Here is a 24,288-nt window from a genome sequence, read left to right as displayed (position 1 = left end):
TATGTGGTCGGATAAGGATTCCTATTCTAACCGACCAGGATCTTGCTTGATCGCCAAATCTGCCTTGACTCCTTGCGCGGGACTCCGAACAGGTTGGCTGGGCCGCGCGTCATCTTTTGGTGGACCGGACCCACTGATCTGGGCCGGCCCAAGCCTAGCCGTAAGGGTATAGGGGTTAATACCCCCACAACTGCTGACTGGAGGAGGTCCCGGAGCTATTCCTGTTTTTCACTGGGAAGTGATGTCGCTCTGAGTTCTTCTAGTGCTTCTCGGATCCTATTGTAGGGTGTATTCGCCACGTGTCTTTCTTTGACTTCTTGTTCTGATTTTCTTCTATCGTACTCAGCCAGATCTGACCCATCCAAGCTTCCTTGCGCTGCCTAGCACGGTGTTAATGTCCTTGTTTCAATTTGTTTCTTCTTTCTCTGGCTTGCCTCTGATTCTCAGTCTCACCATCATGCCCTTGGATAAAGGGTGATATGTTGGACTCAGATTCATCCGATGATCTGATGTCGAGTGCTTCCGGGGGGACCAATGGTGATCGAGGACAGCAAACCATGAATACTTCTCGTGCGTGAATTGTTCTGTTATCGGTGTTGGTTTCCACACTGTCGGAGTTGTTGATGATTTTAGTAGAGGCTTCAAGGTCGCAGATCGAGTCTCCTTCTTGGTAGGGTAGAATTGCTGTCGTCGTCGTGCTGACTAGTTGGGTACCGCTGTCCTCAGGAATAGAACCTAGCTAGTGGACGATGCAGTCTTGAGATGTTATAGTTAGTACGAGACCTTCTTGAGCTCCTTTTAGTGGTATTCTAAGCACCGGATCGAGGGTTCCTTTGGGCCGTGCCCGATAAGATTTTGCCATGTTGTGGAGTCCGAAAGGAAAAGGACTAGACTTCTTGAAAGGACTCTGAGTGTATTCCGAGTTGTTTTCTTGATAGGCTGAGGCCGCGCTCTGGAGCCCCACCGGAAAAGAACTTGGTTTCTCGAAAGAACTCGGTAAAGACTCCATCTCGGACGCGGAGCCTAAGTTTGAGTCGAATGCGCAAAGCCGCGAAATCTGAGTTGGGTCGGACATCACGAGATGCGTGAATCTTCCAACGAGTTGATTTGTCGTAGTCGCCAAAATAGAAAGGTCTTCAAGGTGATCCGAATCTTTGAGGAGACGGCTTTGGAGCTTGCCATCGTCGCTTGCCTCGCAGATCCATGAACCGAAGATGAAGGTTGATCCCATCGAGAAGATCATGTTGTCGAGGTCCGTCGAGCTCTCGGATGCAAATTCGTTGAAAGCCCTTACCTGGCGCACCAGCTGTCGATGTTTCACCATTGATAGCCTACCACGGGGGTGCCCGGGGCAGTTTGTTCGAGCTTCAGCGTATGCAGAACTCGACGATAAACGCAAGAGACAGTCGATTTATCCTAGTTCGGGCCCTCGACTGTGATCGAGTAATAGCCCTACGTCCAGTTCGGCATTGGCCTTTGCGTTGGATTGATTGTAAAGTGTTGTGTTATCTAAGTCCCTTCTCTAGAAACTCCGCCCTCCTTTACATAGTTAGGAGGCCAGAGTCCTAGTCGGTTTACAATGAGAGTTCCTAGTAGGATTACAGAATAATACTACTACTAAGATTACATAGAAAGAATCCTAGTTAGACTAGGTCTTCTCCCTTCCTTGTGGGGTATTCTGTGGGTCCCGTATCGACAGTGAGGGAGTCATACCTCATGCACAAGACCGTTCAAACCTGAAATGCAATGCAAACTTGATCAAAGACAAATAGAGGATGGGAGGAGGAGAAGAGAGGCAACACAGGAACCAGAGCTGACCTCGAGTTCGCCCAGAGTGAAGGGTCACTTTTGCAAATATTTTTTAGGATTAGTATTAAAATATTTATTTAAAAAGGATTAAAAAATAAAAAAATCTGCATGTCACAGGGTAGCCTACATGCGGTAACTCCACACAATAGCCCGTGGGTGGCGTGGTTGAATTCCATGTCTGTCCCTCTCTATTCTTTCTTGGATCGTTGTTTTCATCTGGCACTATTTTTTTTGTTCTCATGTGTGAAAGGATAGATTGTCTATTATCTGATATCACATGTGGAGATGTTCTGGTTTGTAAACATCGTACGTGATAACGTGTACCAAACCTTCTCAAATTTTTATCACATCCTCCACATACGATATCATGACATCTCGACAAGTTTCATGATTTTCAGACTTCGTTTGCATTTTATAGAATTTAAAAACAATTCGTCCGCAAGTTTGTGGTCATGTTTCGTGAACAAGATGTTCGAAATTTCGGGTCCGTTCCTGGATACGGCCTCACACTACACTCAATACCATGAATATCATTTTTTGAATCATTAAATTCCATTATTCGATGCACGTGCAGTTCAAATTTGTATTTTTAAAAAAAATTCAATTAAATGAAATAAATTAACTAAATATAGCAAAAAGCCATAAAAATGTACTAAATTTTAACATGGAGTCTCATGTACTGTAGGAGGACTTGAGAAAAATTTTGGAGTTCAAAAGTGGGGGAAAAAATAGTTTGTCGTTATTCTTTGCCGAGTGTCAGGGTCTGGCACTCGGCAAAGAAGTGGTTTGCCGAGTGCCTACCCGCTGGCACTCGGCAAACCTAGATGGCAGGTGGCGGCCGTTACCTGACGTCGCTTTTTGCCAAGCGTCAGGGTTTGCCGAGTGCTTGACACTCGGCAAAAAAGGCCTTTGCCGAGTGTCCTCGGCAAAGCCTTCTTTACCGAGTGTATATCGTTGCCGAGTGCAGCACTTAGAAAAATAGCTCTTTATCAAGTGTCCGACTTTTAGCCCTCGAAAAAAAAAGTTGGACTCGGCGAGGGCTCGGGCTCACGCAACGACGATGGCTCCTTGTACCAGAGTTGGACGCGCAGGTTCGGGAGCGGCACAGACTCGCTGGTGAACGAGGTCGACGAGACGGGACGGGAGCGATGGGAACACGACACACGGGAGATTCGACTTCTCGTCCTCCACCGTTGGATCCTCCAGCGTCTTGTCAGCCACTACTCTAGATCTCGACATTACTGTCGATTAAAAACCCCCCTTCACCGTTAAATTTTAGGTCTTCTACTCGGTTTGGATGCCCATACGGGTTATATATCGGAGACAGTCTAAGAGCAACTCCAGTGGAGTCCCTAAACAGGCCCCTATTTTATTTTTAGGAGCTCAAATAAAAAAAACTACTCCAATGGGCCTCCTATTTGGACTCCCATTTTAAGAGACCTCCCAAAATTTAGTTGGAGGCCCCCAGGAACCGGGGGCTCCTATTCCCCACGCCCGACACCCCGACTGCCACACCGCCGCCGCCACCCCGCCGCCGCCGTCCGCGGGATCCGGCGAGGTCCGGTCCGGCGAGCCGCCTGGACTCCATCGCGGCCGCGGAGCTCGCGGATCCGCCCTCCTTCGCGTCCTCGCCTGCCTCCGCGTCGTCCCGCCGGTTCCCGCCGCCCCTCTTCTTCCTCCTCGTCCCGCCGGTTCCCGCCGGTCCGGCGACCTCGCCTGCGTCCGCGTCCTCGTCCTTGTTCCTCCTCTCCATCCCCGCCTCTCCTCTCCATCCCCACCTCTCCATCCTCGTCCTTGTTCCTCCTCTCCATCCCCGCTTGCGTTCCCGGCCTCCATCCCCGTGCCCGCCCCTCTTCTTCCTCCTCTCCACGCCCACCACGCCGACGACCAGCAGCAGCGCAACCAGCAAGATGCCCACCACGCTGCCGGTTCCTCTCCCATGGACGGCGACGCGTCCCGTGGCTTCTCCGGAGGTGGGCTGCCTCCCCGTCCGACGGTGGCTCCCATGCGACGTCGCCCATTCGTCGCGCCGCATCCCCGTCCGACGCCGCATTCGTCCCAAGAACGTCCTTCTCTCGGCGGCGGCGGCAGCGGCTTACCTCCTTGGCTCCCCAACGAGCAGCCTCGACTCGGTCCTCACGCGTTGACCTTCACGGAGCCTCACGCTGCCACCTAGGACGCCGGCAGCACCACAACATCACCAGCACACGTCTATGAGGTTGCCGGCGACTTTAGCCCCAACCATTGGACGCCTGATGACTACTCGGTGAGTTGTGCTAATGTTAAGAGCTCATTGGTAAACATTTTAGATAAGCTATGTGCATGTGCTATGGCAATCACAATCATATGTTCTCTGATCTTTTTTGTATGTGCTATTACTTTCTATAAGATTGTGTTACTAACTGTAACATTATACAAGTACAATACAAAAGAAATCTAGTATAGACATTGCAGAAGATACTTGGCCTTTCTTGCTGGTCACTCACCTATTTTTGCTTGTTCCACATTGAGCTCAGTCATGTGCCTGTTCAGATCAGGCAGCCATTATTTTGCTTTTGTTTTGGTTCTGAGCTGTGTTATACTTGAGCTTTTGAAGGGCTGAGGCGTGCTCACTTGTCTGCAATTTGGGCCACGATGAGAACATATAGTACAATTGTAGCATGTTTGTTAACTGCCTGGTGTTTAGCTGTCTAGCCAGAATGCCATGTGATACTTTGCTGTCTAGCCAGAAAGTGCATTTGATCAGCAAATACTTGTCAGTTTGGTTGTCCGAGGCAACACTTTCCACGAAATAGCCCTACTCATTGCTTCTCAGTAGAATGGCAGTGGTGTTATACTGTTCGAGAATCTATGGTACAATTCGTAGGAGCAAAGTATGTTGCTCCAATAGAGCTAAAATGGCAACTACAATAGGATAGGAGGGAGTCATGGTAGACAAGCTTTCTGTCATGTATACTAACAGAGGGAGTCATGGTAGACAAGCTTTCTGTCATGTATACTAACAGTTTGGTAGGATGAGATCAGATAGTTTTTCAATTAGATGCTATGTATTACATGGATATCTGAGATACCAAAATACTAAAAAGTACCAAAGCTAACAATGACCATAGGTACATTCATGTCTGGTATATTCCTCTGGGCAGTAGAACACTGGATGTTAGCACAAGTCCATATTTTCATGAAAATCTTAGTTATAGGCCTACTCTTTTTAAGTAAACTCGGATATATTCTTAAGTAGTTTGTCGCGGTGCAATTTCAAGCTGCAGAGAGAGTAGTCATTACTTCAAGAAACCATTTTAATCTAACATCAAGCTCCCTAAAGCATTTGCAATTGTACAGCATGAACCATCGATTCAAAAACTCACAGAGAGAGTCCTCAAGTTAGCCTTGGCTTGTCATGGCAGCCATGGGCAACGGTATTTTTCAGCCTCCCCGAAGCCAACGGGACTGAACTAACAATCTGGAGTCCTTCATTGATTTATGTTTTTTGCACTTGCATTACATTGCATGGGACTGAACTGACAATATGGAGTTTATGTTTTTTTGCAGGAACCAAGGGCTTCAAGTGCAGCAGGAAGAGGAAGAGGATATTTCACAACCATATTGACACAGGAAGCGGATGATGATTTGGAAGTGCTGAGGCAGCAGGATGCCACTCCAAGTACTGGCGGCAAAGGATCATCCAAGCGAGGCAGCAACTACACTAATCTTGAGGATATCCAACTTTGCAAATCTTGGATTCATATCAGCAATGACCCTATCATAGGGAATAACCAGCCAGGGAAAACTTATTGGGAGAGGATCAGAAATGATTTCCACAGCAACAGGGACTTTGAGTCCGATAGGACTCCCAATTCACTCGAGCATCGCTTTGGGATCATACTAAAGGAGTGCATGAAATTCCAAGGCTACTATGAGGAGGTCGAGCGTCGTCATCCAAGCGGCATTCCATACAAAGAGCATGTAATTGGTTCATCCCATACCTTGTCATTGCTATATATCTTGACATTGCTATATATCTAATCATGCACTTGATCTTTGATGCAGCTGCTTGAAGCCCAAGCAAGGTATGCCAGAAAAGCGAAGGGCAAAAATTGTCAATTCGAACATTGCTGGCTCACGTTGAGGCATACTCAGAAGTTCGAATCGACACTTGAAGGCAACAAGAGGCCAGCCAAGTCCAGAGAGCTCAACCTCCCAGTAGGAAGTGAACAAGACGATGAGTCAACCGCCTAAGGCCAAGAGAGCTCCTCAGTCCCTTCTGCCAAGAAAGCCCGACCTCCGGGTAGAAAGCAATCCAAAGAGAAGCTGAAAAAGAATGAAGGAGATGACGAGTACAAGGATATGATGCAAAACTTGATGGTAATGAAGACCGAGGAACATAAGATGAAGAAAAAAAGGTGGGAGAAGGATATGATGCTTGAGCAGCGCAGGATTGAGATGGAGGAGCAGCGGCTGCAGTGGGAGCAGGAACAGAAAATTATGTTTTGTGATGTGACCACCATGGACGATGATCAAAGGGCATATGTGTTGGCCAAGAGAGCGAAGATTGCGAAGGCGATGAGTGCTAGTGTAGGCGAGACTGCTAGTGGTGAGAGTGGAGTGTAGGTTTGGTGAGAGTGGAGTGCTAGTGGTCATTTCTTAAGTTTATGTGAACTTAAGTTTATGTGAACTTATGTCTGTATTATGTGAACTTATGTCTGTATTAGTGTAGGCGATGGATGCTAGCTGAATGTGAACAGCTATCTGGACTGCATGTGACTGCTGTTTTATTTTAACTGTACTGTAGTCCAGAAAACTGGAGTTTGGCATATCCTGAAATGTGAACAGCTATCTGACTGTTGTCTTCAGTTCTTGAACAAGATCAGTTCTAACTGCTGTCTTCAGTACACAATAGGTTCAGAGTTTTATTTGATTTCCTTGAACATAGCAATATATCAGTATGGTCAGATCTTTACCGTTAAAAATTATTTTCTTATAGTGTGTGAGTGTGATTGACTGCTGCATAGTATGTCTGCTGGTTTTCCTGCTTTTACTTCTATTACTTTTATCAATGTGACACCTAAAAGGGTCCTGTTTCAGCAACCTATAATTCTCTGTGTAAGGCACGTTCCCTCAAAATTTCTTGAATATACCCTTTCTCGCAGAACAAAATTGAGTTTTACAAGGTGGAATGCTGATTGGAAAAGTGCTACTTCCTTGTATGAGCAAGCTGGTCGGTGACTTTACCATCCTCCTTATTTTTCTTGATAGCAATTTTTTCACCGGGGAGCATATAAGTGAAATTCATTTCTTCTTTAAAGCAATTGCGTATAGGTTCAGAAAGGACAATGAGAAAGCAAAAGATGCATTTGAGAAGGCCTCAAAAGGATAGGAAATGATCTCCTCGTATCCTTCGGAAATTTCTCTGCAGTTTTGGTTTTTTAATTTTTCATATCATTATACAATTACCTAGTGTACCCTTAGCTAATGAAGTATCTGATTTCTATCACAGAGCTTCAGAATTATACCGTGAATGTGGAAGGCCACAACCTGCATCCGATGCTCTAGCAAAGGGTGCCAGGTAAATTTAAATGACACCTCCTACAATTGTGACATTATGGATGCTTATGTTCTAAACATAATATTATGAAACCAGTGCATTGGAGGAGAAATCTCCAGAAGAAGCTATTAAAATGTATGATGAGGCTTGTTCAGTTCTTGGCTATTAAACATAATCCTTTTTTTCTAACTAATAACTGAAATGTGCTTACATAATTATTCAGAAACTCCATGTGTATTATTGATTTGAGAATTTTATAAATTGGCACATTATATTTGTATCTTGCAGCTTTGTCTGTGATCATTTCCCAGGTAATGCAAATGGCAGGATCAATATACAGAAATTAAATTGATATGCATTATGAAATAACAATCATTGGAGCAAGAGTAAATTCTAATTATTCAACAAAACCACATGGCTTGAGATGGTTAAAACGAATCCTCAGATTCTTCCATATAAGTAGCAAGCATGATACTAGTCACAAACACACATCATCCTAGACAACCAAATAAAGAGAAACTTGCACCGCACAAACTATCAACTAGTAAGATCTTCTCTGCATCCTAAACCCCATAACATGTAACACCTAATCAAAACACCACTACTACCCGCGTTATCAACATTACAAGACAGGGACAAGCTTGAAATCTATCACTAGCTTGAACTATGAATTGCCCACAAGTGCTCTACAAGATCATCACGAAGTCGCTCATGTGAAGACCTATCCTCAATCTCGTCGTGTATCTTCAGGAAGTCCTCTAGCACAAGCGGATTACGACGTTGGTAGTCCATAGGTTGCAACACAGGGACACCCTCCTGATGGTAGTTAAAATCATCTTCCTCATCTCGCTCACCCTCAATGATCATGTTGTGCAAGACTACACAAGCTTGCATTATGTACCATAGATCTTCCTTATGCCACATTCTTGCAGGACCCCGCACAATTGCAAAGCGAGCTTGGAGCACCCCAAACGCTCTTTCCACATCTTTCCTCGCTGCTTCTTGTGCCATTGTGAAGTGGATCTTCTTGTTGCCCTGTGGATGTTGAAAAGCTTTGACAAACGTTGCCCAGGCTGGGTATATCCCATCAGCAAGATAGTACCCCATTGTGTACTTGTTTCCATTGACCATGTATTCCACTTGTGGCGCCGTCCCAGAGGTCAGACTTTGGAAGAGTGGAGAGCGGCGCAAAATGTTGATATCATTTAGAGAACCTGGAAGGCCAAAGAATGCATGCCAGATCCATAGATCTTGTGATGCAACGGCCTCAAGGATCATGGTCGGCCCATCTTCTTTCCCTTCGTATGCTCCTTTCCAACCTACTGGGCACTTGTCCCATTTCCAATGCATGCAATCAACGGAACCAAGCATTCCTGGGAACCCTCTTGCACTATTAATTGCCAACAGCCTGGCTGTGTCCTGGACATTGGGGGCCCTCAAGTATTCTTCACCAAAGACCTCGACGACAGCCTTCACAAAATGTTTCAGACACTCAATGATTGTGCTCTCTCCCATCCTCACATACTCATCCAAAAAGTCGGCCGAAATACCGTAGGCAAGCATCCGAATGGCGGCAACAACCTTCTGTATGGGAGAGGCGCCAAGAGTTCCGATGGCATCGGGCTTCTGACGGAAATAGTCATCATGAGACTCCACTGCATCCACTATCCACAGAAAGAGCGACCTGGACATCCGAAACCTCCTTCTGAAATGTTTCTCACTGTATACACACTGGTCCGCGAAGTAGTCTAGGTAGATGCGATTGTGCCCTTTAGAAATGTTCCGTGGCACTTTGCGGCGACCCGGCAACGATCCACGAAACTTTTTCTTGCGCTTGTTTCTCCTCGAGCCCTCAAGAAGACCAGCAATGATGAAGAGGTCGTCATCATCAGATTCATCCTCTTCATCCCACCCTCGACGAGCTCTAGTTACAAACCTTGACATCTGCCATAGCAACAAAAAAAGGGAAAAAGTTAACAGAAAAGTTTGTATTGCTATTGCTTTCTTCTACCTATAAAAAGTGTAATCTTTTGATTTCAACATCTCATCTTCCACCTTAGTGCAACAAGAACAAACATGGAGCAATCAGTTACAACTGCTGGTGTTGATCGCCAAGAAACTCTGCCTACTCAAACCACCTCTACCCTCCCAGAGAACATGGATTGGCAGAATGATTCTCCTACAACTGCTGCGTTGATGGTTGAACCAATGTTTGCTTCCCAATCTGAGCACATTGCAGAACCCAAGGCAATTGATGAAACTTCTGTTATGCAAGTGGAACTGACAACTAGTACAGGGGATGAATGTGCAGCAGAGGGTGACATTGTTGTTTCATCTGAAACTGTTGTGGAATCGGAGCCTGTTCAAGAAACTGTTGTTCCTAGTCAAGGGGGTAGCATAGAAACTAATGAAGACTGCTGCTGCCTTGCAGGGACGGCTAAACACCGAGCTTGCTCCTAGTGGCGAAAATACAGAATCTAATGAAGCTGACACTGGGAAACAAGAGACACCCGTGTCTGCTGAGGCTATGGTAGAATCATCCAGCGAGCCTCCCAGCGATGAGGCAAAGGAAGCTACAACCACTGACCTGTCTGGGGATGATGAAAAAGCAAAGTCGGCAAGGGCTGCTGTTGTTGCGGAACTTTTTGGAGATGCAACAGAAGGTGGTTCGGATCAGCCATTGCCGTCTCCAAGAGAATAAGGGAAGGAAGGAGAGGCCGATGGAGGCTTGTAGAGTAAAATTATGCAGATATTGTATTAAGAGCTACTAGAATCTGTGTAAGTAAGAAATGATATTAGTGCTTAGTTGTAACTGTTGGAAGCTTTTACTCAGAATCAAAAGCAACGTGCTGAGATTACAGCAACAGTAGCCCACGGCAGTTTACAACTGTTTTGTGCTAATAATGTGCCAGCTGAGTTTTATTGAGAGACAATTGATCTGTCTCTTCTTGCATCAAAGTTAGCATTGCTCCATGTTATACTACCAGTCAAGGAGCTGTTTGCTTTCTTCAATCAGTTAATGGTCCTAAATTTTTTATCAAATAAAAAAACAAGAACAAATGGAGTTGGGCAGGGGCGCGAAGGCCGGGACAGGGGCATCGATGCGCGAAGGCCGGGACAGGCATGGGAGGTCCAACACAGAGGAAAGGAAGGGCCTTGGGCAGGGGGTTGCTCACTAGGGCTCGTGAAGATGTCGTCCGGGTCGCGGTTCACGGCGAGCTGGGACGCGGCCGGGACGGCGCAGCGCGAGGGCGTCGCGCGGCGAGGTGGTTCCGGCGGTCGACGTCGAGGCGGCTTCGTGCGGTCCAGGGGCTTCGGCTCGCCGTCGGTGGCGTGGATCAGGCGGGGCGCCGGAGCTGGCGGCGCGCGGGCGGGGCGCGTGTGCGGGGCGCCGGCGGCGCGTGTGCGGGGCGTTCTTGGGCTGGAATAGAGTGTTGGGCTGGAGTTGGAAGCAAATTTGGGTCCCTATTTTTTGCAGGCCAGCATGCAAATGAAAAAAATAGAGGCCCAATTTACATGCTGGGCTGGAGTTGCTCTAAGGACGGCCCTTAACTAGACGTTCTATTTCACAACCCTAACTAACACAGAGCTTCAGTTCAGCCGCAGCCTTGTCTGATTCGCTCGGTCTTCGTCATCACCTCCCCTCGACCCCGCCTCCTGTCTCCAGTGCAGCCTCCGATCCGATCCGATCGACCGACGTCCTTCGCTGCTTGACGGTAAGACTGATGATGCGTTTATTCAATCTCACATCTGGATCTTGATGGCAAGCCATGCAATATCTCTCGTAACATTCGTCTCAACGCGGCATGTCATTCTTTACTTGTACGGCTTAGTTAGAAGATGATCTCACCTTACCGAATTTCGCTTCAGGTGCTGGTCCTTGAATTTCTCATGCGTCGCAGTAGTAGGCAAGAAATTTGGACCACTTTCCGGTTTCTTTTAGTAGTTACTAATCTTTTTAAGTTCCTACATATATAATTACACGATACGACATTTTTTTTAATTATATGATACGACGTTTTTAAATTACACGATACAACATTTTCAAAACAGCCCGCTTGCTTGCTTTTTACTATTTATACATGTGCAATGATGGTCGACCTAGTTGTAATTTTGTAGTGTTGCAAATGACTTTGATACAGTCATTTGGTCACTTATTCGTAGGTATTTTTTTTCTTCTCCAAACCTACAGAAGTACAGATCACCTGATACATTATAGACGCAAGATGGCAGTAGTTTTGTCAAATGTCAACTCCAAGGCAGGCCTCCAAAAGCTTAATAACTACCTTCTCACCCGCAGTTACATAACTGGGTATGTGATTTATAATGCGTGTTGATCAGTCATCACTGGATTTGTCATTTTTGCCTCAATTGGGCTTTGGGCTTGCATATCTCACGTGCTTTAGGTACCAAGCTTCAAAGGATGATATGGCTGTCTTCACTGCGCTTACATCTGCTCTCCCATCAACCTATGTCAATGTTACGAGGTGGTACGATCATATCAGTGCTCTCCTAAGGTCCAGGTGTGTGCTTGAGCTACCGTTGATATCCCCAGTTTCATTTCTTCTGTCCTGTGCCTAAGGGTACACTTATTTGATACTCAGTGGAATCATGGCAGAGGGTGAGGGTGTCAAGGTTGAGGCAACTTGTTCTGTGTCTTCAGCTCCTGGAGTTGCTCAACAAAAGGTTACAAAACGGCTATATAGCTATTGCTTTCGTGGTCAAATTAACTGTTTGTTTTCAGGCTGTATACTGAATAGACAGACAATTTTGTGATACGGACAATGAGCAATTTGATATGGTTACTATGTAACAATTTAGCACATATATGAAAAATGTTTATTTCTATCTCCCCTGTCTGAAGCAGGCTGTAATTTCAGGCACCGGTGGTTGATGAAGATGATGATGTTGACCTATTTGGTGAGGAGACCGAAGAAGAGCATCCAGCAGCGGAAGCACGCGCAGCAGCTGTTAAGGCTTCTGGCAAGAAGAAAGAGTAATGTCTGTCCTTATTTATCTGGTTGCCCACCCAGTATGACTTATTTAAAAAGTTACATTGAAAAGAACTAGAATAAGGAAGGTATGGGCCTGTGGCGTTGTGGTCCCTGATTATAATTAGTCTCTCTAAAACTTCATGCAGTGGGATGCAAAAATCAGCAAACTTTTTAGCCAAATTTGCACCCTCATATTGTTTAATGAATGCTTTTATTGCGCAGTTGCATATATGCTCATTTAGCCATTAAGCAAATTGTTGAAGTTGCTTTATATGATCTGAGAAATTCTATTGCTAAATGTGACCTTTTCTTATTTTAGCTGGGAAGCCGTCAGTTCTTCTGGATGTGAAACCATGGGACGATGAAACTGACATGCAAAAGCTAGAGGAAGCTGTTCGGAGTGTGAAGATGGAGGGACTGCTCTGGGGTGCATGTATGCCACTCTTTTCTTCCAGAATATTCTACTTTTCAAAGAAGTGCTAAGTGCTAACAAAACTTCTCATGTCTTGTTAAATTTGTTTTTTTTCTAAACTTGGGATCCCATCCTTTGCAGCAAAACTTGTTCCAATTGGATATGGCATCAAGAAGATGCAAATTATGATGGCCATTGTGGATGACCTTGTTTCTGTTGACAGTCTGATAGAGGATCATCTCTGCACTGAACCGGCCAATGAGTACATCCAGAGCTGTGACATTGTGGCCTTCAACAAAATCTGTAAGTTGTCTTGGACATTGTTTGTGTCTAGAATTATGCATCCTGTTTCATTTACTTATTTTAGCCTTTTATGACAGTCATTATTATTATTATTATTCAGATACAGAGCAGTAGTTTACTATGAATTGTGTTGTTTCCTGACAATTTTATATGTCTGCGAACTGAATAAGCTCACACAACCAGTAGTTTAGGAGCATATTTGTCCTAGCTTTAGATTCAGTGTGGGCTTGTTTGTGTGTTTACTCAAATTTGAACCTTTCTCCACTTAACCAAGGATATTTGTCAGTGGCTTGTTTGTACGTTAGCTTCTGCTTCCAAGGTCCAGGAGCCCTATGTCTTTGGCTTGAATCTTTGTTTTCTTTGTTCTGGTTTGAATGGGACTTAAACATTCAGTGACAGTTCCACATAATCTCCCACATGTATTTCTAAGCTTTGAGAAGTACATAAGTTGAAGCTGATTCAAGCAGCATTAATGCCCATTCTTATATGAGTTCTGGGACTCGTGATCTCAAACCACATACTCCCCTTTTCTTTTTGATGGATGACTAGTTTGGCCAAGGTAGCTAATAGAAATGCTTATAGCCAACCTTTGGAGAAACCCGATTGGTACTACTGTTAAGATCTTTCAGTTGTACTGGGGCCTCAGTCATCATTTTGTTTTGCATTTTTTTTTCTCGAAGTACTTCGCTAGGCTGTATGCACATCATGAACGTTTTCCTTTGGAATAAATAATGTACTCCAATGGACTGTTCTTAATGCATTTGTATGTGCTAGACTGCTAGTGGATTGTGTATTTATGTTTGTCTTGTCCTGTTAAGTCATCAATCTTTCCAATCCTCAGTGGTTTAAATAGTTCCTAGCAGCAGGCACGGTAGTTTGTGTACTGCTTGGTTGTGGAGCTACCCATATCCAATCTCTTATTCAGTTCTGTATGCTGCCTTAGTTTCTTTGTTACTGATCTCATATAATACAATAGCATCTGTGGGGTTTATTAGGTTCACTTACATATCCTTTGCTCTACTTTTATGAATTTACGACAAGAACCACCACTGATATTCTATCTGAATCTAGCTTTGGACTTCTGCAGGAATACTGATGAGCTGATTTTGTTGCAGAAAACTGGATCATGAAGGAACCAAAGTTGAGTGGAGTACCTTGTTCTAGTTTTCATTACTGTCTGCACCGCTTATGATAACAGCAATTATGTGTTTTGCGTTTGGACTGGTTTGCTGTAAAAATGACTGCATTTGTTGCCTGAAAGATGATTTGTTTGGATTTTCTTTGTGGAACGTTGCTGGAGTTGTGTATATTTTGGAAGCCTTCAGAGCCGATGTTAACTTGGGAATTCTTAGTTTGGAAATCTTTATTTGCATTTTTTTGGTGATAATTTGGCACTAGGGGTATAAGAAATGCACAACCCACGTATAATTTGGTTTGCTTGATAGTTGATACTATGGTGCTACGTCGTCTGTAGCTTGTAGGCAGCATACTTGTGAGCAGCATGTGCTCCACGCCTGCACTAGTTCATTTCACGAGCAGCATGTTCTTGCATTTGTATGCCTGCACTGCTGCTTTGTGTGTAAAACTTTATTTGGCAAACTTCTTGTAGCTCATAGAGTCTTTTCTATCTCTCGTGAAATGAACTAGGAGCCCGATCCGTACATTAGCACGAAGCTGGAGCCAGAGGAGCCTGGCCAGGGAATGTAATGACTGAGTTAATGGTACTCAAGCAGCACGTCTGTCCCTTTCTCAACTCTAGGGCCTTGTTTAGATTGAGGTTAGAAATCAGTATTTGACACTGTAGCACTTTCGTTTTTTGTATTTGACAATTATTGTCCAATTATGGCCTAACTAGGCTAAAAAGATTCGTCTCGTAATTTACAATCAAACTGTGTAATTAGTTATTTTTTTATCTATATTTAATACTCCATGTATGTGTCCAAAGATTTGATGTAATGGAGAGAGAGTGAAAAAACTTGCAATCTAAGCAAGGCCTAGATAGAAATGCTAGCCAAAAAGGACACCAGTATTCAACCTGGGTAATTTTTGTAGGTGCAAGTTCAGTTCCTCCGGAGGGGGAAAAATCCCGTTACACGCCACCAATTTATTTTATTATTAAGCATCAATCCAACACCATAACATCTATCTGGTAACCACATTCATGGAAACATCTTTGGTACTAAATAGCACAACTGTCCCAGGAGCAAACATCTCCAGCATGCAGTGCACAGCATCACACTAAGAATGACGAGTTCATATAAAGACAACATTTACAGCTACTCTACAAAACCAGCGACATTGGTTTCTTTCAGACATCCGTCACATTTGCCATTCATCAAACAGACCCATCAACATTATTTTTCTAAACAAAAAGGGGCTACAAGAAGTGCTGCAAATAAGATCTGAAACACAGCTCAGGCACTGACGAAACTACCAATGTGTGCTCAACCCTCCCTACAGGAAAGGTCTCAGAAAAGCTATCATGACAACATGACAGGAACATGCTTTTGTAGCAGGATCATAGAATCTCAATTAAATTTAGCAACACCCCCTTGTATCTCTGAATATGTGGTGCAGAACAGATTTACTAGAAATCAGTTCAAAAGAAACTTACAGTGTTTCTGTTTAACAATTTTCCTAGTGCTGTGAGCCGTATTTTTGACATGTTAGTTATTTCATTTCTTGCATGGCCATGAACGAAAGCAAAACAGCTCCCAAAATGCAAACAGAATGGGTTCAGTAATAACAACAGTGTAATAATGCCAGATGGGCACAACCCGTTGCCTCATTCGGGACTAGAGAATGGTGCTCCTTGTCAATCAATGGAAATAACCAAGGACCTGCCCACCCACGTTCTGCCTGATTGCTTCCTCATGATCCAAAACACCATTCGGAGTAGTAATCACAACATAGCCCCACTGCAAAGAAAATCAGACCAAATAAACAGGATATGTATTAGTGATACCATGCTGACTACATGTGAAATGTATGCTCCAGATCTAAAGCTAAACTGAACAGACATAAAGATCCAAGGGATAAGTATAGGTTTATATACACACCTACCCAACTGCACAGCACATTGTATGGGAACAGGTGAGGAAAATCTGAATGGAGTATGCTCTAGTTCTGAAACTAAACTGGGAGGATATAACCATCCAAGGGACACGACAGGATTATATGCAAACCTAGCATACTGGATAGAACATTGCATGGAGTATCAAAAACAGCATGCACAATAGGCAGCCATATCAGTTAGTTGTCTGACTGACATGACATTATCAGATTATGTGCTTTTGCCCAACATTTTCGAGGAAGCCAATAAAATAAAAAGAATAATGGAACTAACAGGACATGTAATGTCCATAGATATGAGCAAACAAAATACCTGCCGCGTTGGGAGCATCCGAACTCTGTATTGTTCTATTTCCTTAGCTCTGAGGTCTTGCCTGTAAGTAAGAGCTTTGCAATCTTTAATACGTCCATGAAGCTCCACATTAATTTTCCCAACTCTATGCAGATCAATGACCTCGAAGTTTTTGATATAACCTGCAAAGCATCAACAAAATCCATAAGCACATTTGTTTAGAACAACAAACCGCACAGCAAAAAGAATACTGTCTAGATGCAAAATTTTAGAAAATCGACTTGCAGGACTTGCAGGCAGCATGCATAAGCCATTAAAAGTGGGGGAAAGCATCCAACATTCCAACTACTCGATGTCATTTTGTGCTCATTGAGCTCTGTTGACAAATGAAGTAAGGCAAAACACTAATTCGAAAGTCAGGAATGCTTGGTGGAAAATAGACTTGTTAACGTCTGGTGAATGTGCGCTCTTGCCTTCACCTGCGTAAAGCTGTTTGCCAACCCACGCACTGGACACTAATCTGAAGCTGAGGTACGGTTTTGATAAACTATCGACGTATAAGGAGCACACAGTACTGAAGAAGGAAACTTCGATGTCAACACGTGGGGATCAGTTCCCTTTTCGCCTTAACCACCTAGCAGCACGTCCACCATTACGTGTGCTCCTCCTAGAAATGGATTGATTACTTTCTTAATTAACGGCTTAGAAGCGGCATCAAAGCCTGGTGTGTTTCTTGGGTAAATCGGACGACGAGATGAGATTGGGGAAGGGAGAGGCTGCAGTATGCTAGCTGGTAAAGGAAGGAGGTTGTGGCTGCTACCTAGTAAGAGGTGGAATACTACCTCGGTGCTTCATGATGTTGAGGAAGGAGACCATGACGCCGGAGATGGGCTGCAGAAGCGCCGTCGCATTCCCCCGCCGGTCTGCGTTGACCATCGTGCGCAGAGCGTCGTTGAGGATCCGCCGCCCCATCGCGAGTCCGGAGGTTGCGTTGGATCTCCTCCACTCCCTGGCCGCGAGCGCCGCGCCGCCGCCCTTACCTCTTCCACTCCCCTAGCAGTCGCCCGCCGCCGGCGCTCGCGATAGATAGGAAGAGGCGAAGAACTGAGGGCACGCTGCACGCCCGCAATCCTAGATATGGGCCGACCACTCTAGGCAGGCCAAAACCATGCGCCATGTTTGAGCCGGAGCAGCCGTGAAGGGCCCAAATGGATCTTCTTGTTCACGGTCCGTGTGTCCTCGTTGCTGTATAAGAGAATTCTCCATTAATAATTTTAAAAAAGTTGTGCTTTCTTGTTTGATACTATAAAATTAAAATTTTCTTATCTGCAAACGAGTTTAACTTTCATACTCTGCCTTCCCTTACCATTCTCAGCCTTTTTAAATGGTGTTATTCAGGTCATGTGTGATCCCTTCGTCAATCTATTAGTCCTACCAGCTAAAGGGAACTAGCTAGGATCATTTTCACCGGTTAGGTCATAAGAGTTTTGTGGTATTAAATATGTTGACATGGCACTGTATCGATGAAGAGAGAGAGGATGAAAGTTTCATAGGAGCAGAGAGAGTTTCATAGGGACGAAACTTTTCTGCACTTTTTCCAAAATATGAGTGCGTTGGAAACTGAGCCATGAAACCCCCACTGAGACTGGTCTTAATAAAACTCGATCTCTTTTCCCGATGATCAGTCATAAAGGAGATTTTTGCAAAAAAATATATATATCTTCTTTTCAAATCCTCTTTTTCTAATTTTTTTCCTATCCCTCAAAACCTTCCCATAACCCCTCAAAGAAAGAGGAAGAACTAGATAATCTTCTTAATCCCCTTTCTTCAGTCAACTCGCGACCACCTTTGGATTCTTGCATCCACGGCCAGTGCTCATCTGCTGGCAGAGGACACCATTGAGGTCGCCACGCGGGGCGCCGCACTGGGTGCGTCACGAGCGAGGTATGGTGGAGATGTTCTAAGAGCGAATTTCTAGATGGATGATAGTTAAGACACTAGCCAGACTACTAGCTGGGGGCCAAAGTTGGTCTCCAACTATTTTTTAGCAGGTAATTATTAGCTTTAATGGGTGATAGACCGATAGTTAATGCAAAAGCCAGATGAAGCTGTTAGGAGTGTGAAGATGGAGGGCCTGCTCTTGGGTGCATGTATGTCACTCTGCTCTTCCATGCTATTCTACTTTTCAAAGTAGTGCTAACAAAACTTTTCATGTCTTGTAAATCAGATTTTTTTCCCCCCCAAACTTGAGATCTCATCCTTTGTAGAATGGCCAAATGTGGTTAAATTTGCACCTTCATGACGCAGCACATTTAACAAAACCTGTCATGTCTTGTTAAATTTCGTTTGATCCGGTTGGATATGGCATCAATAAGGTGCAAATTATGATGACCGCGTTTCTGTCGACAGTCTAATTGAGGACCATCTCTACAACCTGCCAATGAGTACATCCAGAGCGTGACAATGTGGCCTTCAACAAAATCAGTAAGTTGTCTTTTTTTTTCCTCTACCACGTAGGAGAGTTGCGTGTAATTGTATTAATAGGTAGAAAAAACCGGTCACCACAACATGCCAAATTCACGGCCAGGGTTAGTTTTTTAGGCCAGTCTCAGTGGGAGTTTCATCTCACAGTTTTCAATACACCCATATTTTGGAAACAGTGCAGAAGAGTTTCATCCCCATAAAACTCTCTCTACTCTTATAAAACTTTTATCTTCTCTCTCTTCATCAAGACAGTACCATGTCAGCATATTTAAGGCCCATAAAACTCTATAAAATCCCCATTGAGACTGGCCTTAGAGACACACATGCCCTAAAATCAAACACAGAACACCCTCCACACAAAGAAAAAAAAACTCATTGAAGCAACTGGGCTAGCGCCTTTAATTTGCGCCTGCAAGGATCCATAAATGGTCTTGGTCGGCGGCTTCTTGTAGCACGACCTGAACGCTTGGTTGCTCCCCCATCAAAGATGCATTGGTTGCGATGTTTCAATAATGTCCAGGCGATGAGGGTCACCAAAGTGTTGAAGCCCTTGCGTTGGGTCTTGGGCGCTCATCGTGTTGCACGTCGCCACCACGCATGGAAGACCTAATGCCCTCATCTCGGCGCCAAGTTATGCGCCCCGACGTTGGTAAAGGCCAGGACCAAAGCTGTTGAACGAACACGCTTATGGTGAGGAAATGATGGATTGTCTCATCCTCCTGGTCACACAGGACGCATCTCGCCGGATGTTGTAGTCCTATACACACTAGCCGGTCGGCTGTCCAACATCGGTTGTGTGTGGCAAGCCAAAGGAAAAACTTACAGCAAAGCGGTGCCCAAGATTTCCACAAGCGCTTGCAAGGTTCAAAACTGATAGCCCCTGTGAAGAAGCGTTTGTAAGCTGACCAGGCGGAGTAATTAAACTCCTGAAGGGTCCGAGTCCAAACGTGAAGGTCTTGTTGGTCGTCTTGGAGCTAGAACCGTTCAAGCATGTCCCACAACTGAAGGTACCATACGTTGGACGGAACGGATAAGCCACCCTGGATGTCCTTGATCCATCTCTGGTTTTGTAGCGCCTCATGGACCGTCCGCCTTGAGAGAGCCCTTTTGTTAATGAATGGTACTGATGTTGGCGCTACGTCCTTGATCAATTTTCCATGGAGCCATCTATAGGTCCAAAACATGGTTGATTTCCCATTGTCGACCACTGTGGAGACTGAGATGGCAAATAAGGCTCGAACATTGGGATGAACGTGGATATCAAAGAGAACCCAAGGCCATAGCCAGCGCATGCGAAGTGCCTAACCCAAGGTTTCTAAGTTACGGATGCCAAGTTTGCCCAGTTTTGGTGGACGGCAAGCCCTTTCCAGGCGATGGGGTAATGTCCCCCAATCCCCCATGGACCTCTTGTCGTCTTTTCCAAAGAAACGCATGCCTACGCTTGTCGATGGCTCGAATGACCCACTTGGTCACATCCAACGCGATCAACATATAGACAGGAACCACGGTGAGCATGGTGCGAACCGTGGTGACACAGCTTGGTCATAAAACACTTGCCATCCTATGAACAATCGTCATAAACAGCCTTTGTTTGTGACAGATAAGTGTCATCTAGCAGCTGTCATAGAAGCCCATATTTCTTGTAGTGACAAGTCATCATGGCTGCTTTCCAGCCTGGCAGAATGTCGTCCATCTTGTCAATGATGGGTTGAAGGTCGGTGTGGCAGAACCGTCCGAAACAACACATTTTCGGAGGCGCTCGTCTTCCACTAGACACTAAACATCTCGAAAGTGAGCTACATCAGACAGTTCCATCAAGCACACCCCAAGGGAGAACTCGAAACAATCCATGTTTTACATCCAGAATCCAACAAGGAGTACGAGCTTACAATACTTAGTCCATTTCATACAACAAGAGTTCTTAGAAATTATTTATTACAATACCAGAGTTTAGAGTACGATAATTAAACAGCAGAATGAAAATAAACATCTAGCAGAAACGATACAAGGATCCTTCTATGCCCACCAGAAGAATCCTCCACACAAGAGCTACTCCTTAAGTTGCACCTGCAACAAGGGTAAAATAAACCCTGAGTACACAATGTACTCGCAAGACTTACCCGACTAGTGGGAATAGTTTCCCAACTCTCAAGGATGTGATAGACAATATGTGTTTACTGTTTTCTTTTTGTTTGCGGAAAGCGTTACTAATAGTTCATTCTTACAGTCAAGTTTTATTAGCAGTCATGATTACTTCATTAGCTAACCATTCTAGGTAAGCACATGTTCTACTTTCAAGCAAAAGGTTAAGCAATCAGAACCATATCACAATCTTTCATCTTCCAGTTCTTACTATGGTGCTAGACCATAGCCAAATCATACTGTCTCACGAAAACGACGATTCACGAACCAATGTATCCTAGCTGAGTATCCCAAACACATGCCATGTTTGCACCCCAGGCACAAGCTAGACCAACCCATTCCACTCCTGTCACGGGGTCCAGGTCCCCGTCCAAACTAGGACTCCAAGCCTCCACACTTGAAACCCAGTCTCAACATGGTGCTTAGAGCCGGAACCCACGATAAGAGCGTAACGAGCCTTCCCGCTCCTATAAGCAAGTATGTGCTTAGGATAATAAATCTATGACCTGACTACTATCCACAGCAACGGACAGTCCTTAATAATCGACACGAATAAAAAAACAGTGTAACCAAGCTAAGCCCCGTTGGCCACGGAACACAACCTGTTAAACCCACCAATACCCATACCATATCCCTACCCTGTCTCCATTTTTCCTTTCATTATTTTATTATGAGAGTAATAATAATCCCCTATTGTGAGCAACGACAGATTACTCACGTTATCGATGATCTAGGCATAGCATCTACTTGAACCTGCACTAGTAAGACTCTTAGGACATGTGTATCTATGCATGTGGTTTTCATAAAATTCCAGTAACATAAATGCACAACACATTTATATACGGTGAATTATAAAAAAGAGGTTATGCATCGGAGCTTGCCTTGGGCAGATGCGGTGTCAGCTGAGTCAGTCAGTGGTGGCTCCAGAACCTCCTCCTGCACATGAATCTCCTCCCCGTACTCCTCGACGATCTCCTCGAACTCGTGATCGCTGGTGATCACGTTCTCTGCCAACTCATTCTCTACATGCATGCAATGATGATGCAACACTTAGTATTTAGACAACAACAACTCTTAAAATAAAAATATGCATACTAAGCTACTAAGATAACTCTAATGACTAAGATACTAAGCTAACTATTATTTTCATCAAGTAAAGTGTTGGGTTCAACTAACACACTCAGTTTTGCAATTTAAGGGTATATCTTTATTTCTACTAATGATTTAATGTATATTGAAATAAAGAGCATTTAACTACCCTAATGCTTAGTCTATTCTAAGGCTACAAAAATTACGGTGAGCACATAATAATACAATAAAACTACTATAAAATTTTTAGGACTAAAGCTATCACCAATTTACCATAAAAATTCCTAAAATAATTAACTTAATATTATTAAGCATCCTCTATGATTTAATAACTCCTAATGTCAACACGTATAAACATGAACTAAATACACCAACCGATAGAGCATAATTTTAGGAACCTAACAAAATTTGTTTCATAATTTTTAGACACCTACATGATTTTATACAATTTACCAAAGATCGGCTCAAAATTAAATTAGAAAACATTGCTAATTCGTTATGAAAAAGAAAACTAAATCTACTACGTAGTCCACACATGCGGCCCGCAAAACAAAGCACGCACGCGCAGCGACCCACGGCGGGGGAGTCCCACGCATGTTGGCGATTTTGCAAAAGAGACCTCGAACTCATTTCTAATTTACAATTAAGTACTAACACTATTTTCTTCTCTCTCAGACCTTCTCACTTAACCCCCTGACTTTTCCCTAATTCACCCGCGCGCACCCCTAGGACTCAGCGCACGGCGGCGCGGCCGGCGATGACACAGCACGACCATGCCGGCCACCAGAGGCTCGCGCTGGCCCGTCGGTTGGGCTGACCTTCAACTATGGTCCAACCGCCTACACCAAGCAGCAACGCGGGGCGGCGGGACACGCTAGAGCGAGCTGCAGCGACGCGCGGCCATCCACGCGGCGGCACAGTTGTCCCGGCTATCCAGAGCACCTAAGAACCTAACTGGCTAGCGAGGGAGCATCAGTAGACTACCGTGGACCTAGCCGAGGTGACGGTTGGGGTGGAAGATGGTGGAGGAGGTGTGGCCACGTGTGGCTGAGCCGTGCGGCGGTGCACCGCGGTGGCGCGGTTGCCTCAACGGCAACGGGGAGGCGGTAGCGGTTCCACTGGCGTACGCAAGGTGAAGAGGGATGCAAGGAGAAACTAGTGGTGCAGGTAAATTGGCTCAGGAGGGACGGTAGGAGGGCTGCCCTCATCCATGGCCGGACGTGGCCTTATCGGCACGACGGAGGGAAAACGTCAAATTGGAGCTCGACTGGGCGCCATTCAAGGCAGGTGGGGGCAGGCAGCAAGAGGACTTGATGGTGGAGACACAGGCGCGCAGAATTGAAAGAAGATGACCACTCGCTGGTCAATTGCGTGGGGCGCGACACCGACGGTGGCAGCAGAGAGAGAGAGAGAGAGAGAGACCGATAGGTGGCACAGCACGGCCTCACCTTGGCGGGTGAAAGCTCTAGTTTGGTTTTGGTGAATTGATGAAACCCTAAGTGCTAACCTAGTTCATCAAGTGATCATGAGATAGGTAGCACACTTCAAGTAGAGAAGCAAATGAAGATCATAACATGACAATGGTGATAGCATGGAGATGATCAAGGGCTTACACTTGAAGAGAAGAAAGAGAAAAAACAAAAAGCTCAAGACAAAGGTATAACTTGTAGGAGCTATTTTGTTTTGGTGATCAAGACACTTAGAGAGTGTGATCACATTTAGGTTTGATAGCCGTACTATTAAGAGGGGTGAAACTCGTATCGGAATGCGGTTATCAAAGTGCCACTAGATGCTCTAACTCATTGCATATGCATTTAAGATCTAGTGGAGTGCTAACACCCTTGATAATATTTGTGAAAATATGCTAACACTTGTGCACAAGGTGTGTGTGCAGGGTTGAGATGGGTTTGGGTCCCTCTCTCCCTCCCGCCGAGCTTGCGAGGCGGGATTCGGCGCTTTCGGGAAAATGAAATGTCTATTTTCTATTGCGTCAGATGCAAAATTCTTGGTGATTGGCACACTTGAGCAAGGGTGAAGAAGTTAGAGTTGAAATGGAGTTGGTCGAAATGATGCTGGCGTCGGTCTACTGACCGGACGCTGGATCACTCAGCGACCGGACGCTGAAAGGCTGCGTCCGGTCGAGCTGTCA

The 24,288-nt window shown here is 44.9% G+C and overlaps 2 protein-coding genes and 3 pseudogenes across 2 annotated transcripts; 3 read left to right on the top strand and 2 right to left on the bottom strand.

The window, feature by feature from the left end:
• Positions 1–4,779: 4,779 nt before the first annotated feature.
• Positions 4,780–6,508, top strand: LOC136537086 (glutathione S-transferase T3-like; annotated as a pseudogene).
• Positions 6,509–7,991: 1,483 nt separating this feature from the next.
• On the bottom strand, positions 7,992–9,043 carry LOC136539728 (protein ALP1-like). Its single transcript, XM_066531701.1, has one exon. The coding sequence runs from the start codon at positions 9,041–9,043 to the stop codon at positions 8,006–8,008; it is 1,038 nt and encodes a 345-aa protein (XP_066387798.1). The 3' UTR covers positions 7,992–8,005.
• Positions 9,044–9,427: 384 nt separating this feature from the next.
• On the top strand, positions 9,428–10,223 carry LOC136537085 (uncharacterized; annotated as a pseudogene).
• Positions 10,224–10,934: 711 nt separating this feature from the next.
• LOC136539727 (elongation factor 1-delta 2-like) lies at positions 10,935–14,337 on the top strand (annotated as a pseudogene).
• A 926-nt stretch (positions 14,338–15,263) lies between these two features.
• Positions 15,264–17,525, bottom strand: LOC136539726 (small ribosomal subunit protein uS8my-like). The gene is made up of 3 exons (XM_066531700.1): positions 17,267–17,525; positions 16,446–16,606; positions 15,264–15,978 (listed from the first exon to the last, which is right to left on the bottom strand). Exons 1-3 carry the CDS (start codon positions 17,394–17,396, stop codon positions 15,880–15,882), a joined length of 390 nt encoding a protein of 129 aa, XP_066387797.1. The 5' UTR covers positions 17,397–17,525; the 3' UTR covers positions 15,264–15,879.
• Between the last annotated feature and the right edge of the window lie 6,763 nt (positions 17,526–24,288).

This window comes from Miscanthus floridulus, chromosome 2 (assembly GCF_019320115.1).
Source record: "Miscanthus floridulus cultivar M001 chromosome 2, ASM1932011v1, whole genome shotgun sequence".
Lineage (NCBI taxonomy): Eukaryota > Viridiplantae > Streptophyta > Magnoliopsida > Poales > Poaceae > Miscanthus > Miscanthus floridulus.
Note: the sequence above shows the minus strand (reverse complement) of the source record. Positions and strands in the feature narration are given on the sequence as shown.

What these genes read in the sequence shown, in the direction of transcription:
- LOC136539728 (XM_066531701.1), bottom strand. Translation starts at nt 9,043, where the DNA reads ATGTCCAGGTCGCTCTTTCTGTGGATAGTGGATGCAGTGGAGTCTCAT.
- LOC136539726 (XM_066531700.1), bottom strand. Translation starts at nt 17,396, where the DNA reads ATGGGGCGGCGGATCCTCAACGACGCTCTGCGCACGATGGTCAACGCA. An exon ending in CAACATCATGAAGCACCGAG is followed by an intron (nt 16,607 to 17,266) that starts GTAGTATTCCAC and finishes GATGCTTTGCAG; the next exon opens with GTTATATCAAAAACTTCGAG. An exon ending in GGATGCTCCCAACGCGGCAG is followed by an intron (nt 15,979 to 16,445) that starts GTATTTTGTTTG and finishes TTTTCTTTGCAG; the next exon opens with TGGGGCTATGTTGTGATTAC.